The 15,988-nt window shown below is 36.9% G+C and overlaps 3 protein-coding genes across 3 annotated transcripts; 1 reads left to right on the top strand and 2 right to left on the bottom strand.

Moving 5' to 3' along the window:
* The first annotated feature begins 70 nt into the window (after positions 1 to 70).
* On the top strand, positions 71 to 9,485 carry LOC9300879 (transportin MOS14). The gene is made up of 27 exons (XM_021022222.1): positions 71 to 443; positions 892 to 969; positions 1,065 to 1,127; positions 1,372 to 1,419; positions 1,530 to 1,676; positions 2,136 to 2,267; positions 2,634 to 2,674; positions 2,957 to 3,048; positions 3,461 to 3,588; positions 3,900 to 3,975; positions 4,109 to 4,229; positions 4,299 to 4,398; positions 4,613 to 4,694; positions 5,126 to 5,208; positions 5,418 to 5,534; positions 5,737 to 5,788; positions 5,955 to 6,110; positions 6,965 to 7,088; positions 7,162 to 7,243; positions 7,324 to 7,403; positions 7,484 to 7,558; positions 7,648 to 7,702; positions 7,910 to 8,029; positions 8,106 to 8,198; positions 8,288 to 8,433; positions 8,534 to 8,711; positions 8,810 to 9,485. Exons 1-27 carry the CDS (start codon positions 321 to 323, stop codon positions 9,092 to 9,094), a joined length of 2,877 nt encoding a protein of 958 aa, XP_020877881.1. The 5' UTR covers positions 71 to 320; the 3' UTR covers positions 9,095 to 9,485.
* Positions 9,486 to 10,406: 921 nt separating this feature from the next.
* Positions 10,407 to 13,214, bottom strand: LOC9300878 (TORTIFOLIA1-like protein 3). The gene is made up of 5 exons (XM_021022225.1): positions 12,137 to 13,214; positions 11,944 to 12,049; positions 11,274 to 11,788; positions 10,831 to 11,173; positions 10,407 to 10,736 (listed from the first exon to the last, which is right to left on the bottom strand). Exons 1-5 carry the CDS (start codon positions 12,941 to 12,943, stop codon positions 10,720 to 10,722), a joined length of 1,788 nt encoding a protein of 595 aa, XP_020877884.1. The 5' UTR covers positions 12,944 to 13,214; the 3' UTR covers positions 10,407 to 10,719.
* Positions 13,215 to 14,134: 920 nt separating this feature from the next.
* On the bottom strand, positions 14,135 to 15,908 carry LOC9300877 (succinate dehydrogenase subunit 7B, mitochondrial). Its single transcript, XM_002864756.2, has 4 exons — positions 15,730 to 15,908; positions 15,577 to 15,645; positions 14,741 to 14,843; positions 14,135 to 14,434 (listed from the first exon to the last, which is right to left on the bottom strand). The coding sequence occupies exons 1-4, from the start codon at positions 15,787 to 15,789 to the stop codon at positions 14,364 to 14,366; spliced, it is 303 nt and encodes a 100-aa protein (XP_002864802.1). The 5' UTR covers positions 15,790 to 15,908; the 3' UTR covers positions 14,135 to 14,363.
* Between the last annotated feature and the right edge of the window lie 80 nt (positions 15,909 to 15,988).

The following is a 15,988-nucleotide window of genomic DNA, read 5'->3' as shown; positions in this document are numbered from 1 at the left end:
GAAGGATTTGACTTAAAGTCAAAGTAATCAGATCTAACGGCTGAGATTCTCTCTTCTTCATCCTCTTTCAGATCAAAATCCGAAATTTCGATCTCTTTCTCTTTCTCTCTCACTCAAGTTGAGGGGCGCCAAAAAAAAAACCCTTTTGACAAAGAGGGGAAAAAAAAAAAAAAAAAAATTTTTTTTGTGTTGGGCGAAATCGATTTGACAAAATCCCGAATTTCAGTTGGGCAAATACTTCTCTTTCTCAATCTGGGTCTTTTTCTCTGTGGTCGTGATTTGGTGGCCGTACGAGCAAAAAACGCTCAAGGATTATAGCTATGGAGCATCAGAACGCGGTCAAAGAAGCCCTAAACGCACTGTATCATCACCCGGATGATACAGTGCGTGTCCAAGCTGATCGCTGGCTCCAGACCTTCCAAGGAACTCTCGATGCTTGGCAGGCGAGTTTTTCTTTTCGATTTCAATTGTTTAATTTTATCAGTCGGGTATTTAATCTCGATTTGTTTGGGTTCGATTTGTTCTTCCTTCTTTTGTAGCACTTGTGTTAGAGCTTTAATATTCGATTCTCAGCTACTTTAGACCATGTAGGTGCATAAAGTTTCATCCTTTTAGTCAATTTGTACTAGCGATTCGCTCTTTAAGGTCACATAGTCTTATGCATAGCAGAAATCTCAAATTTTCAGTACATGTAAGTTCAATTTGTAGCTGGTTTGAAGAAGTATGTGTTAGGTGTGTGAATAGATCTACCTTGTTACATAAACGATTTGCTAGGTTTTATGAGCTCTTCCAGTTGTTTTTTAGACACATGATTGTTAATGCGGAGAAGAGGATTGTTTGGTGGAGCAGTTTTACAATGTTTCTTACTCTGTACTGTTGTATCTATTCTAGGTTGCGGATAATTTACTTCATGATTCTTCTAGCAATTTGGAAACTTTAATATTCTGTTCTCAAACCCTTCGAAGCAAGGTAAATGCACTTGAAATTTTTTGTAAATCGTTATTCATTTATCACACAATCTTGGAGACTGCACTCTGTTGACAATTAATCTGTCTTTCTCGAAGGTTCAACGAGATTTTGAAGAACTACCACCTGGGGCTTTTCAGAAGCTACGGCAATCATTAACGGTGAGTCTTCGTTCCATTAACTAATTTTTCATGAGTTGTAGGGTTTCTGAATATTTATGTATTTCTGTTCCTTTTAGCAATAATGTAATAGGAAAAGTCAGTTGAACTAGTGTTTTGCTTAGTGTATTCTGGCATCTAGGTTTTACTATGATTTCATTTTTCTGGCCTAATATTCTTGGTATTGGACAAGTACTTTCTTAGCCTTCCCGGAAAAATTTGACTTTCATTATTTTCTCAAATGCAGACATTGTTAAAAAAGTTCCACAAAGGCCCCCCAAAAGTTAGGACCCAGGTAAGCTTCATAAATCATTCTCCATTATGCGTATGCGGGAATTTACTGTTGTGCGTGTAAAGTCATGTACTTTGTGTCGAGTTATCTTATTTAAGTATCTTATATTGTAGATTAGTATTGCTGTTGCTGCCTTGGCGGTGCATGTTCCTGCGGCAGATTGGGGAGATGGCGGTATAATTAGCTGGCTTAGGGATGAGATGAACATGCATCCTGAATATGTGCCTGGTTTCTTGGAACTCTTGACAGTTTTGCCCGAGGTAGAGTATTTTCCATTCCTTTGTTTGAGTGTTCATCTCACTCAGTAATTAAAGTGGATTCATGTATCCGGCTATATAGATATGAAAGGCCTTATTTGGTCTGACTTGGATCTGCTTACTTCTTAGTTATGCTGGTATTACTGATCTCAAAAATATTCTGTACCTTTTTACTGTTAGCGTTATTATGTTTAAGTAGTGTTCTAAGTTTCTCTGCAAGTGTTATTTCAATCCCTTAAGTATCGGCTAGACAAGACCTTTCTATTTTGCATGGTCCTATTTGCAAAAAATGTTGATTGTTTAATTGTAATTAAAATGGAAATTCTATAATTTTTCCCAAATCTCTGCCACATCTTACCACCTTTCCCTTTCATTAACTTGATTCTCTTTAGTGATGTTTACCTTTAATCTAGATTGTTATATGATGTCTTGATTTTTTATTGTCCTTCTTGCTATGACCAGGAAACGTTTAACTACAAAATAGCTGCTCGTCCGGATCGACGACGTCAATTCGAAAACGAGCTTACTTCTCAAATGGATGCTGCACTTAATATCTTAACAGCATGTTTGAATATAACCGAACTTAAGGAACAGGTCAGAGCTTATCTTTAATATAGAGTCGTGACATAGTTCAATAGATAGTTTGTTATTCACTTTCCATGACCCCTCTGTATAACACATTTAAAGAACCTTTTCTATGTTTCTGATACATGTATGGGTTTTTAACTTTACACCAATTTTTGCTTGCTTTACCAGTCAACGTCTATGTTTGCCTTCTAAAAACATTATTGCTAGTTTCATGTAAAAGCTTGATTACATCTTAGGTTTTCACTCACCTACCAAAATTTTATATTTCTTCTGAAAAATGTCCTGTGCTCCTGTGTGTTGGACCAGCTAGTGTCTTTGGTGTTGCAAGCATAAACTTATTGCCAATTGTGTTCTGTAATTTTGATTTTTCAGGTTCTCGAGGCATTTGCTTCTTGGCTCCGTCTTAGGCATGGGTATGCTCTTTTTTTTTGCTGTTCTATCTCCAGTTTTATTTAGAACAAAAGCTCGTCTAGATTACAAATATTCATTGTGAGTTCATCAGGTTGTAAACTGTTTTGATATATGGGTCATAGATTTTGTCCTATATAGAATCTCTTAGACACAGAGTTAAGTTTTATCTGATTCATTGCCGTTGGAATCTACTTGCTATCCTTGACTATTTTCACCAATTCAACTTAGCAACGATGATACTGACTGAACTGTATGCTGGTAAACTTTGGGGTGGTCTTTCTCAGGATTCCTGGAGCAGTGCTTGCCGGTCATCCATTGGTGCATGCAGCTCTCTCAAGTTTGAACTGTGATCCACTCTCAGAGGCATCTGTGAATGGTATACTCGTTGGAAAAGCTAATATATACATAGGCCTTTAGAGTCTTGGAATACTTCACATTGATATTTTGGCCTGGATATATGTCTGGTATTGGAACTCTATGGGAGCTGCGGAATTTCTAGCATACCTGTTGTCTCATAGTTGGAATATGCTAAGTTCGAGAATTTGCAAATAGAGCCTCTAGAAATTGGTTGTTAAGCTTTTCTTGTTGAATTGTGGAAATTAGTGTTTGATGTGTGTTGGGGTGGTATACTGTATTGCCTTAAGATGTTTTATTCACCTTCATTATAATGAGCAAGAATTTTTTTATTCTTTATCAAATAGAAAAAGCCTTTCCAATCTACAAGTCAATGTTTCCTTAGAATTCATTATTAGAGTTTTAATAGATAAACTTCATTTTCAACTTCGCAGTTATCTCTGAATTGATACATCACACAGCATCACCAAGTTCTGGTGGTATTTCTGCACAAACACCCTTGATTCAAGTTATTGTGCCTCAGATTTTAAGTCTCAAGGCCCATCTAAGAGATTCTTCAAAGGTACTGTTTACCTTTGGTATTGATACAAGTTGATGGCTGAATCTGCATAATATTAAGCTTCATTGTGGGTTGAACGGCTATGATTCTGTTACTCCTGGACTCTATTAAGGGAAAATTTTATCAGATGCATCAAATAGTAGGAAGCTAATGGCTTATACTTGTTTAACTTAATTAAAATGTAGTTCTAAAAGGGCTATTTTCGGTTTATATGACTTGGATATGTGGCTAAAGATATCCCTCATAATTAGTTGTAATTTTTGGCATGTGTTTGTATTTTTTTCTTTTGATTCTTAGAATTATCTCACTTTCAGGATGAAGAAGATGTCAAAGCCATTGGTCGATTATTCGCTGACGTAGGCGATTCATATGTTGAACTGATAGCTACTGGTATACGGCCTCATTTCTGCTTCTCTGTCTTGTTATTTTAAGTGTTCTGTTTCATGTGTCTTGATTGCTTTTGGTGCGCAAAATGCTTTAGCTGGTAATCTAATATGTTCGAAGGTACTATTTCTGCCTCTAGGTTCAGATGAATCAATGGTTATTGTGCATGCCCTGCTGGAAGTTACTGCACACCCAGAATTTGATATAGCCTCGATGACCTTCAACTTTTGGCACAGTCTTCAACTTATGTTGACAAAGAGGTAACTTCAGCCTTGTCTATGTTTGTTGGGTGTTCCTAGGGTCATATGCTGAGATTTTTAATTTATCAGGGATTCTTATAGTTCCTTGGGTAGTGAAGCATCCATTGAAGCTGAGAGAAACCGAAGACTACATATCTTTCAGCCAGCCTATCAGAGCCTTGTATCTTTGGTGAGTGAGTCATCAGATACCACTCTAAAGTATTACTCTTTCAAGAATATTTGAAGCTCGTGACTTACATTTAAATTAATATTGCTCTTTAAAAAAATTCTGGATTGCTAAAGTTTTTTATTTGGTCGATCATCTTATGGTGGAAATAGAAAATCATATGGGTTATTGTATGCTCTGCAGTTTATGTCACCTATACACTGGTTTCCCTTCACAGGTTGGCTTCAGAGTTCAGTATCCTGAAGATTATCAAGGCCTCACATATGAGGACCTTAAGGAATTCAAGCAGACTAGATATGGTAATCAAAGCCGTGTATTGCTTGTTCTCAACATTACATTAGATCAAAACCGCTCGAGATAAGGGTGTTAAGGAAGAAGTGTAGCCCTCAGAGCTTTCTAAATAGATCAGCGCGACCTTAGATTTTCTTAATTTGATTGCTTAGCACTGTTTCTTTCCCTATGTTTCCATCCTTTACACTTGTTTCTTGACGCAGATAAAGTATTGTTCTTCTGAGTTTTTTTGGTTGTTTTAGTCACTTAGCTTTGGTAGGGTGCTGTATCTCGTAATGTGTCTTTTAATTTTCTTATTCCTCATACATTTGTTGATATGTGCTACTTATTGTGCTCTCAATCATCTCTGATGGTACCAATTGCCTCATTTTCTTGTTTACTTCTCTGGACCGTTGCTCTGTCAATCCAATTTTACTGATGAAGTTTGTGACATTTTCAGCTGTTGCAGATGTATTAATAGATGCAGCGTTAATCCTGGGAGGGGATACTACTCTTAAGATTCTCTATATGAAACTTCTTGAGGTTTGTGCTTTGGATGTCCATGCATGCTATCTGTTCTATCATTAAATACAAAATAAGCATTGGGAGATATTGAATCAGCATTTTTATATATTGAAAAAGTTAAATACGATCAGTGTAGAACACAATTAGGATTATCAGCACCAAACAGTTACATTTTTTACATCATTTGGATTTCAGAATCTTTGACATTTTGTGAAATATGTACTTAGGCCAATGCTCAGACAGGAAATGATTTTCAAGATTGGCGTCCAGCAGAAGCTATTTTGTTCTGTATATGGGCAATATCAAATTATGTTTCGGTTGTTGAAGCTGAAGTGATGCCCCAGGTTTGTATTATACATAGTTCCTGCAATTTTTTTTTTTCTCACTGCCTAAGAAGTATGGGTTTACCATATTGTTTTTATGTTATGAAAGGCTTGTAGGTCCGTGTTTTATAAAGTATGAGTGTTTAAAGTTTCAATGGCTTTATTTGGATTCCATTCCAACTCTCGTGCATGGAGTTTTCATTCTCTTAAATTCTGCTTTCAGGTGATGGCGTTGCTTCAAAATCTTCCGCAGCAAGCGCAACTGCTTCAGACAGGTGAATAGGTTTTCTTTCTAAGTTTTATATGTAGCTTGGTGGAAACCACTAGCGTATACGCTCCAGAAACCTTCCAATTTATGCTTAATTCTTTTCTAATTGAATAGCAAATGTGTCTGAAGCCTTTTCTTTAATGCAAGATATCTTCTTCCCTGTTTGATTTCAGCATGCTTACTTGTCGGGGCATATTCAAAATGGCTTAATGCTGCACCAGCCAGTGTTTCAATATTGCCATCGATCATTAGAATTCTTATGAGTGGAATGGGCACATCTGAAGATTGTGCAGCAGCTGCAGCTTTGGCTTTTAGACATATTTGTGACGGTATTGTATTCGCTCTTACAAATTTGATCCATTCTTTTTATTTTCTGAGTATAACATTGACATTATGAGAAGTATGCATATACTACAAATCTGGCTATCTTATTTCTTTGTTGTTTCCTGCATGAAACCATGGCAAAGATATTTTGGTTTTAGGATTTAGCATTGGTATTTGATTTAAATCAACATTTTGATGGTTATATTGGATCAACCAGCTTCCCTTTTATAAAAAACGTTCTCTAGGGCTGCTGTATAAGGTTTCATGGACTACACTTATTCAGGCAGTCAGTTTAATAATTATAACTCTTCACTTGCAAACTAAATTAAATTTTGGTTGTTAGTTTTCTCTTAGGAAGTATGAACTTCTCACCTCTGTAAAATTCAATTGAATTGTGCATACTGACCTACTTCAAAGATGGCAGCTAGTCGAAAGGTCTGACTGGAACCTACGCTAACGGATCTGACTTCGACTCTACTGAATTGCTAGCATATAGGGTGCATTGCAATACTGGCAAGTATTTGGAATTTTGTTGAATGCTTTCCTTGGACTGAATTCTGTTTTCCAGTTTTGTCAATGCGATTTTCAAATTACTTTTCATGATATATGGTGTGAAACCATAATGATACAAAATAAAAGCTTGTAGCTATCTAACAGCCAATGTTATGTAAATGTTGATTGCTTCTTGTTAATCAATTTACTCTCCTCTTCTCCCCAAGATGAGAGATACAGGAAGGTGTTTTTCTGTTGAAACTGATATGCATATATTAGCTTTGGTGTTTTCTTTTATTGGATTCAAAATGTTACAATTTTGCTTTTGTAAATATCTGATGCCTGTTTAAATAATGTTTCATTGTAGATTGCCGAAAAAATCTTTGTGGGTATTTTGAAGATTTGTTTAATATCTATTGTATGGCGATCAATGGCGGTGGTGGTTATAAAGTCTCTGCTGAGGATTCACTAAATCTCGTCGAAGCTTTAGGGTATGGAGTCAACTGACTGATGGATTAGATCTCATTTGTGTGTTAATGACATCTCTAATATTTGATTATGCAGTATGGTTGTTACCGAACTGCCTTTAGATCAGGCCAAAGGCGCTCTTGAAAAATTATGCTTTTCAGCCGCCTCTCCTCTAGAGGTTTGCCATCTTGACTATTTGCGTGGTTGTTTGACATACTGCCAAGACTTATAGATGGGAACTGTAAATCTGTGCATCAGGAAGCAGCGAAAGAAGATTTGGAGAAGAAGCATGCACGTGAATTAACTGTTCATATTGACCGGTTTGCCTTCCTCTTCAGGTTTGTGTAATAATATCTCAATGATGCGATATATCTCCATGTGTTTTGTTTAGTCTTACTAACAAATGCTACCACATTAGGTATGTGAACCACCCTGAAGCGGTGGCTGCTGAGATTAATAAGCATTGGGCTATTTTCAGAATTATTTTTGATACGTAAGTGAATCTAGGCACATGATGATTTACATGTTCTCTTCAAATTGCTTTTTATGTGGTCTCTTATTTTGAAATGGTTTTTACTGCAGTCGTCCTTGGGACATGAGGACTATGGAATCTCTATGCAGAGCATGCAAATATGCTGTGAGTTTTATTTCCTTTTTCTTTACCTACCTGCTTCCTGGACATTCCTGAACACCATCGTTTATAAAGTCTTTTTACCTGTCTCGTTCTTGTTCCTCTGTTTGCTAGACATTCCATGTCTATGAACATAAGAGAAAATCTAAAAACTATTTGTCGGATGACATTTTTGATAGCGGATACTTCACTAAAAGAAGGCAATGGTTGTAGGTACGTACTTCTGGAAGATACATAATTAATACAATTGGAGAAATGCTGGCAAAGATTCAATTCCATTATCAGCAGCATCATCAGCCATGCTTTCTATACTTATCCAGTGAAGTTATAAAGGTAATTTGTGTTCTTTTCATTCAATGGAATGCTTATAGAAAAGCTTTAGAGACTCTAATCTTTGTGGGGATTGCAGATTTTTGGTTCTGATCCATCGTGTGCGGACTACTTGAAGAACCTGATTGAAACCCTCTTTGCACATACAACATGTCTTATGACAAGTATCAAGGTTGACGAATTTCACATAGTAGTATACTATCTTCAAGCTCTTAGTTTTAAAATCCTATGTGGTGTCTGACTCTGTTTATATTCTTACAGGAAGTCACTGCGAGACCAGATATAGCCGATGACTGCTTTTTGTTGGCGTCTAGATGTCTTCGCTACTGTCCACATTTATTCATTCCGTCTCCTATATTTCCACCTCTTGTAGATTGCGCAATGATTGGAATTACAGTGCAGCACAGGTTTACCCTCTCTTTCTCTAAAGTTGTTCATCATAAGCTGTTTTTCCTTCAGGGATTTGAATTGATGTTTAACTATATATTTTGAACTACTCTTTTCCAGAGAAGCCTGCCACTCGATATTGACCTTTTTAACCGACATTTTTGACCTCGAGAAGTCTGTGAATGAAGAGCAGTTCGTACTAATCAGGGACAATATTATTATTCCTCGGGGAGCTACAATCACAAGAATATTGATAGCCTCATTAGCTGGGGCACTTCCCAGTTCTCGGCTAGATACGGTAAATTTAGCAAAACTGTCTTTTTGCTGCATTTTTTGAATGATGTTTTTTGGCCTTTGAAACCGTTTTCTTTTGTTTTTGTTTTGGGTATTGGTTAGGTAACATATTCGCTGCTAGCTCTGACAAGAACATACAGGTTACAAGCAGTGGGTTGGGCTAAGGAAAGTGTAAGCCTGATACCTCGAACAGCCTTGACAGAGACCGAATCTACCAAGTTCTTACAAGCATTGTCCGATATTGCTTATGGAGCAGATGTGAATTCTCTAATAGGACACGTTGAGGAACTCTCAGATGTTTGTCGCCGTAACCGTACTGTCCAAGAGCTTGTTCAGGCAGCTTTGAAGCCTCTTGAGTTGAATCTGGTTGCTGCTCCTGTATCATAAAGATGATGAAAAACAAAGAAAGAAAGAAAAAGAAGAAAAAGAAGAAAAGAAGAGTGAGAAGAGCCATCAAAGAAGGTCAATTTTTGCATAGACCACTTTTTGATGGTTTGAGAAAATGAGAGATTTGATGCTTTTGTGCATTTCTTTTTTACTGTTTTAGCTGTTGATAAAGATTTTTTTTAATCTCATCTTTATATCTTCTGGTGTGAGCCGTTGTTCCATTGTTTGGCCGGTTTATTTCCAGCTTGAAGAACCAAACTCGTCTATTTTAATTTAAACCGGGTGAGATAGAGAAGGGAATCCTTTTGACCCTTCAAGGATTGGTATGATTTTGAGTGGAAGGATCATATACAACAAAAAAAAAAAAAAAACTGATTATCTTTTCTTATTACTTGCAGAGTATCCTCATGTGCTTATTTTTTTTCCAATTTTTATGATCAAATCAAATCATAAATGTTCCAACTTTGTTTACAAATTCAAATCTTGATTGGATAATTTATAAGGTAGCCAATGTTTCAGTCCCTAAAATGCAAATCTAAGAGATACCAACTATTAGATGTGATGATTTTTTTTTTGACTTGATACATGATTCCTTTCTCTTTACTTTATGTCTCTAAATAACTTTGCAACATAGTAACTATATGCATTTCTGTGCCTGCACTTTTCACTCAGTTACTAGTGTCTTGTCTTAACCTCAATTAACATCTTCCTTATAATCAGCTTCACTCTTTGTTTTCACTCTAAAGCCACTTTATAACACCATTGATTCATTGAGCATTATGATTAGCTCTCTTTTGTTGAGTTCACTCTCAAGTATCTCTTTCGAATTCCGTTAATATGTTCTAATTCCTGGTAGAAAATTAGAGAATTAGCAATCTCAAGAACAAAGTAAATGATTTATTTCAGTTTTTGAAAAGTTGTTGTAGCTAAACCCTTGGAAATATTCACGACAGATAGTTATTATTATTGTTGGCATTTCGTTGCCCATCCTCAAATATGCATTTTATATTAAATCAGTAATCAGCAGTGATATGCAAAGTTTTTTTCTTCTTTTTTAAGAACTTTTAAGACCTACTAAACTATTTAATTGCCCATGAAGTCACATGTGACACAATAATTAATCAGTATAATGCAAACAGTGTAAGCAATAAGTAACAGTTGCAACCGACTTACCTACTTACCTACTTCCTTTATTCAATGATCCGTGAAAATTAGTAGGCAGATCTACTTAATCAATTTTTTCAAGAATTATTTATCTTTTCACTTCGTTTTATATGCGAACACGCGAAAAAAAAAAAAAAAAAAATTGAAGTTGTTACAATTTTACCAATTCATCATTTGTAATATATTACATGAAAATTGAAACTCATTTACCTCATAAGCAAACTCAACATGAAAACAAGCAACACATAAGAAATTTCAGCAAAGAACTCATTAGAGACATTGAAGATATCTTTGAACTCGATCTAATTAGTAGAATTTACTTTCAAGAGAAAAGAGATACTAGAAGGAATGAGAACTTAGAAGTAATATATATAATAACTTAGCAATCAGTATGAATCACCACATTCACACTGTGGTTTTAAGTCTCATAAGCTTTTCAATGTTTTGTTTCTCTTCGTCCCTCAATTGTGAGGCATACCTGGCAACACAAAATCAAACAATTATAAGTTCTTTTCATAAGTTCCTTACAACAAAGAACATTGAGTCGAATCGACAAAACACAGCTTGTTTACCTGCAGATCCATTATCTGGTCGAATTTCAGCTAATGGGTTGACTATAAATCCAGGAGAGCCATTAAACCGATGCCTCGAGTTTTGTATCCCTGTGGCTTCTGCATTTCTGTTCCTATAAGTGGACAGCCTCGATGCTGAATACTTCGAATCGTGTTTCTTCCAGAATTTAGATTTGATGAAACTTCCAGAAGGAAGGAGACAACAGTTGTTTCTGCTTGAACCGTTACTCATTCTCCCATTTGAAACCGCCAAGTCATAAGATATCTCATCCAGTGCAAGTTCTAAGCCGTGAACTCGTGTTTCCAGACCACGCATTCCGTGTTGTGAGCTTCCGACAAATCTCTAATAAAAATCACACAGAATAAGTTTCAGGGCCTACGGAAATGAGAGCAATCTGGATGCTTGTAACGTAAGAAAGATCATCATCATGTTTAGAACAAACCTGAAGAAGATCCATTAGATTGGCTTGCTGTTGTTCAATCTGAACAAGCTGATTACGGATCAGAGATATATCTTCAAGCCCTTTGCAGTTACTACTATTTGGGTTTTCAGACAAGACATGATGCCCTGTTACCATTGTAGCACCGGATGGTGGGACATTGCCATTAAGAGAACTGGAAACACCTCCTAACTTCTGCATCGTATTGTGACTAGAATGACTCGTTTCCTTTGCATTCTCGTTATGATCACGAAGTTGTTCGTCTTCAAGAGGCACACCAGTGGCAATACTAGCTCCTCCAGCTTTCCAGTCCAATCTTCTCCTCACGTTTGGTTTTGTATGTGGTGCCGTTAGACTGGTTTTCTTCTGATCAATGCTTTTTCTGCCAGCCTGTTTCCTAGCCGTGGTGGCGAGTGAACTCCTGGGTGGAGTCGATCTGTTAACTAGATGAGTTCTTGATTTAGCAGGTGTTGAAGCAACTCTAGAGCCTGAAGGGTATCGTCCATCACTTGCATCACCTAGAATCAAGAAAACAGGACAAATAAGCAACCAAAGATCTTAGCTACAAATCCATACAAAGCTAAAGAAACACAGTGAACCAAGATAGTATTTTAGCACCAAACAAGAAAAAGTTTCCTGATTTGGCTAAAGATCAAATGGTAAACGAGGATACCTTTAGAAGAAGCATTAGATCTGGGTGGAGAAACCTCTTCTGATAAATCTGGAACCTGTTTCCATGCCTCCATCATCTGATTCATCACCTCTCTCACAGCTTTCACCTAAACCATATCAAAATTCAAATCTATGATCATCTTTAAGCCAAACCTTAGATTCAAATGAAAAATTCAAGATCAAGGAAACCAAACCTTATCATATTTCCTGCTCTCAAAGATCTTCAAGCATTTAGCTTTGAACTCACCTAACTCATTTCTCTCCATTGTAGCTAACCTCCCCAAAGCTTCAGCAGCTGCTTTCCTCGCGGCCCAATCTTCACTAACCAAGAAGCTCAATAAGCATTCCACAAGTCCTTTCAATCCACCGGAGCTCACTGTGGTTCCAGACAAACCACCAGCACCAATCAAACTTCCGATCACAACAACTCCCGCCGATTTCGCCTTAAACGCATTACACTTCACCAGCTTCTCAAGTCTAGGCAAAAGTGTCTGCCCTAACCGAACCGGATCCGGATCAGACGCCGAATCAATCGCCGCCGCGAGACAAAGCGCAGCTCCGATCTGCGCATTAACCTCTTGCTCGGTGAAAAGCGTATCCGCTAACGGCTTCATAAACGCCGAATAAAACGAAGGCTTCGTCGTACGTGAAGAGATCGCCGACACAGCCGCGACGCAAGTTGATCGAATTGAAGAGTCGGGATCACGGAGACGTCTCGTGATGCGAGTGAGGATCTTAGAGAGGAAAGGAGACAGAGAATTGAGAGGAAGAGAAACTGATAAAACAGAGAGCAAGTGAATACAATGCTTACGAACCGCCGGTTTATCTCCGGTGTCGGCGGAGAGTATAACGGAAATAAACGACTGGAGATTCCCGGAGGAGGAAGGATCAATCTGTCTAGCCATTAAATCAAGCTCTCGAGCCGCCATTGTGAAAGTATCTCGATCTCCGAGCTTAGTTAACAACACGGACATGTTTTGCTTCGTGTTCTTCGTCGCCATTTTCTAATTGCTGAATGATTCTTCTCCGGTGACGGTTGATGGATCAGTGTTGCAGCGGAGACGGTGGTGGATCTGGCGGAATAAGAGGTGGCAGTGGCATTAGTGTAAATTAAAAAAAACTTGACGGTGGTCGGTCGGTTATTTATAGACGGTGACCATAATAGTGAGTTTTAGAGAGCTTTTATCGTCTGTGGTGTGTCTCTGTGATTTTTATAACCGTCTTTATGAGATATTTGCAAAATAGAGATGATGACCTAAAACGATGCCGTTTCTTCAGGTGTCGCTAAAATAATCACGCCAGGGAACATGTCATGATGTTGGTATTTTCAACAATTTTTTTTGTATTTCCAAAGTAGTACTATTAAAGATTTCAAAGAAAAAATTGATTACGTATTTCTTTTTTACATTTTACCAAGAAAATTATCGACATTGTATCATAACTTCACGAGTCATACCCAATATACTAATGTTGACTGATGGATTAATGCTTTTTTAGGATGCGTAGTGTTTAGCTTTGTTAAGTAAGCGTGTGGCTTAGTCATAATAGATATGAGAGTTTCTTTTACGAAATTGCAAACCTATCAATATCATAAACTATGAGTACAAATGTAGATAATATAGAACATATGAATTGTAGCTTTCAAACATGAATGTGTGCAAATCAAGCAAAAGTAACTTGATTTGTTGGGCTTCTTTGTTATACGTTCTCCAAGGTGGTTCAACTAATATTCTGACATTTTATATTATATCTTTGGTGAACCAATATTATCAAATTGGAGCATGAAAGCTCTTTGTACTTGTTTTTTATTAGTAACCTTTTAGTTTAATTTGCATGATTTGTGAAAAACGTGTGGTCAATGGTGGATATGATCTTGTTGAGAGTCGCATTAGCTTGAAAATTAAGGGTGTCAAGTCAAACTATAGATTACGGTTTGAGATCCCGTCTAAACTGGTTTGAACCGAATTGGGCCTAGAGAAAGGCCCAAGAAAGATAGAGGTAGGCTGCACCGAACCGGCCTACACTCCCTCTGCAACTCCTTTCGAAATAATTTCATGTAACCATTAAGATTAAGTGTGATTAATCATTCACTATTTCACATAAATGCAGTTACCTAATCCATGAATTAGATACTAATCGTTAAATGGAGAGCGTATATGTATGTAACTATGATTATAAAGCAAAGTGAAAAATAAATGAAAGCTAAGGAATATTTAAAAAGAAGAAAAAGCAGAGATTCCACAAAACGGCAGAAAAAAACAGAAAAAACCATTGTTTGGTTTCCCTGGACAATATGTCTTTTTCTTTTTGTCTACTTTATTAGATGCCATTTTCATTGAGTAAACAAACATTATTGTGAGATTATTAGAAAGAGACAATGTATAAAGGAAAATAGAAAAAGGCACACAAAGATAAGAAGACTCAGGAGCTTTTTCCCGCAGCCAGAGCTTCTTTTCCAATCACAGCTTTGACATAGATTTCATAGCAACATCCTAAAACGAAAAAAACAAGCAAGACACGAGATAATCACAATCCAGATTTCGAGTATGTTGTGATTTCAACTTTCTTATGATCATACAATGAAGTGACATTTCAAGAGCAAATTTGACAGAGGATGATTGAAAAGTTTCTGAACATTATGCTTCTACATGAGATTCAATCTACAGCCTTCTTAAATGCTATAAAAGCAAGGTGAATATCTAAGTGTGCCTAGTGAATCTCTTACTCAGATTCATTATGATTCCCGAACCATACTAGATTATGTTTCTAGATCAGTACCAAAACAAGAATCTGATTACCTGCAACAACAACGACTGTGAGCACATCACCAATCCTCTTCAGTTTGTGCACACTTTTCTTATGAGACTTGAATCTCTTCAAAGCAGAATCTTCAGCCAAGAGCTACACAGGAATCCGATTTAGCAACACACAAACTCATCAATTATATAAGAAAATGTCATGAAACAACATAAACATCAACAACAACTCAAAACGCTTGAGAAAATATTCTTCTCTCAAATGAATTCAGACTAACAAACATCACTAGGGCTCACATGAGAGTCTCAGGGAATCTACTCAAAAACTAGGAACCCTAATTTCGTTTCCTCTAGGTTCTATATAAAATCATCCTGAACAATTAGAGTCTGCAATTCATGCTTGAGCCAGAAAATTCCACAAAAAAATTGAGTCCAAAATGATCCAGTACTCGATCTAATACAGTCAAACTCACGATTCTGATAAACACAATAGATTCTGATAAACACAATTTCAAATCTCCGATTACTTAAATCCAGAATACAAACGATCGATTCGACGTTCATGAAACACCAAATGATCAGCTAGCTCTCAAGATGAGAGAAACCTAGCCATAGAAAGTTCTAGAGAAATCCAGAGATTACAAATTATTCGATAAGATGAAGAAATGAGCAACATTCTGCTTTATCATAAACGCTAACGGCCTTCTCTCGTCAACCAATCGTCCCCTGCCACGCGTCTCTCTGATATTCCTTCTTTTATTCTTCTTGACTTCGCACGTGTCTCCCGCACGTGTAACACCAAAACGCTATAACACGATCAAATCATAAACCTAAGCTAATTTCAGATTCTAAATGTTCATAAAGAGCCTCCAACTCACAGCTTTCTCTCGAGTTCCTGGCTCTATGTGGAATCCACGACGCGATATTGATAAAGCATCACCCGTTTTCTGCAACAATTTCATAAGGGAAAAAATTGTCACAAAATAAACTAAAACTCCAACAATAATTGATTAACAAGATTCGATACAAACCTGTGAAGAAGACGAACGGAATTGAGATGAAATTGAAGCGTTGTTTAGCAAAAACGCCATGCCCAGCCGAGTATCGAAGATCGATCAAAGGGGGAACCAGCAAAATCTTCTCTTTTGGAAGAATTTTTCGAGTTTTCCAACATGAGCTTTATACTTTAGAATTATTCCATTTTGACCCCAAAACTATTTTATTCGAAATTAACACCATATCAAAATCTTCATACTCAGTCTAGTGTACTTTGAATCTCAAACACAAAAT

Source organism: Arabidopsis lyrata (genome assembly GCF_000004255.2).
Source record: "Arabidopsis lyrata subsp. lyrata unplaced genomic scaffold ARALYscaffold_8, whole genome shotgun sequence".
Classification (NCBI taxonomy): Eukaryota; Viridiplantae; Streptophyta; class Magnoliopsida; order Brassicales; family Brassicaceae; genus Arabidopsis; species Arabidopsis lyrata.
Note: the sequence above shows the minus strand (reverse complement) of the source record. Positions and strands in the feature narration are given on the sequence as shown.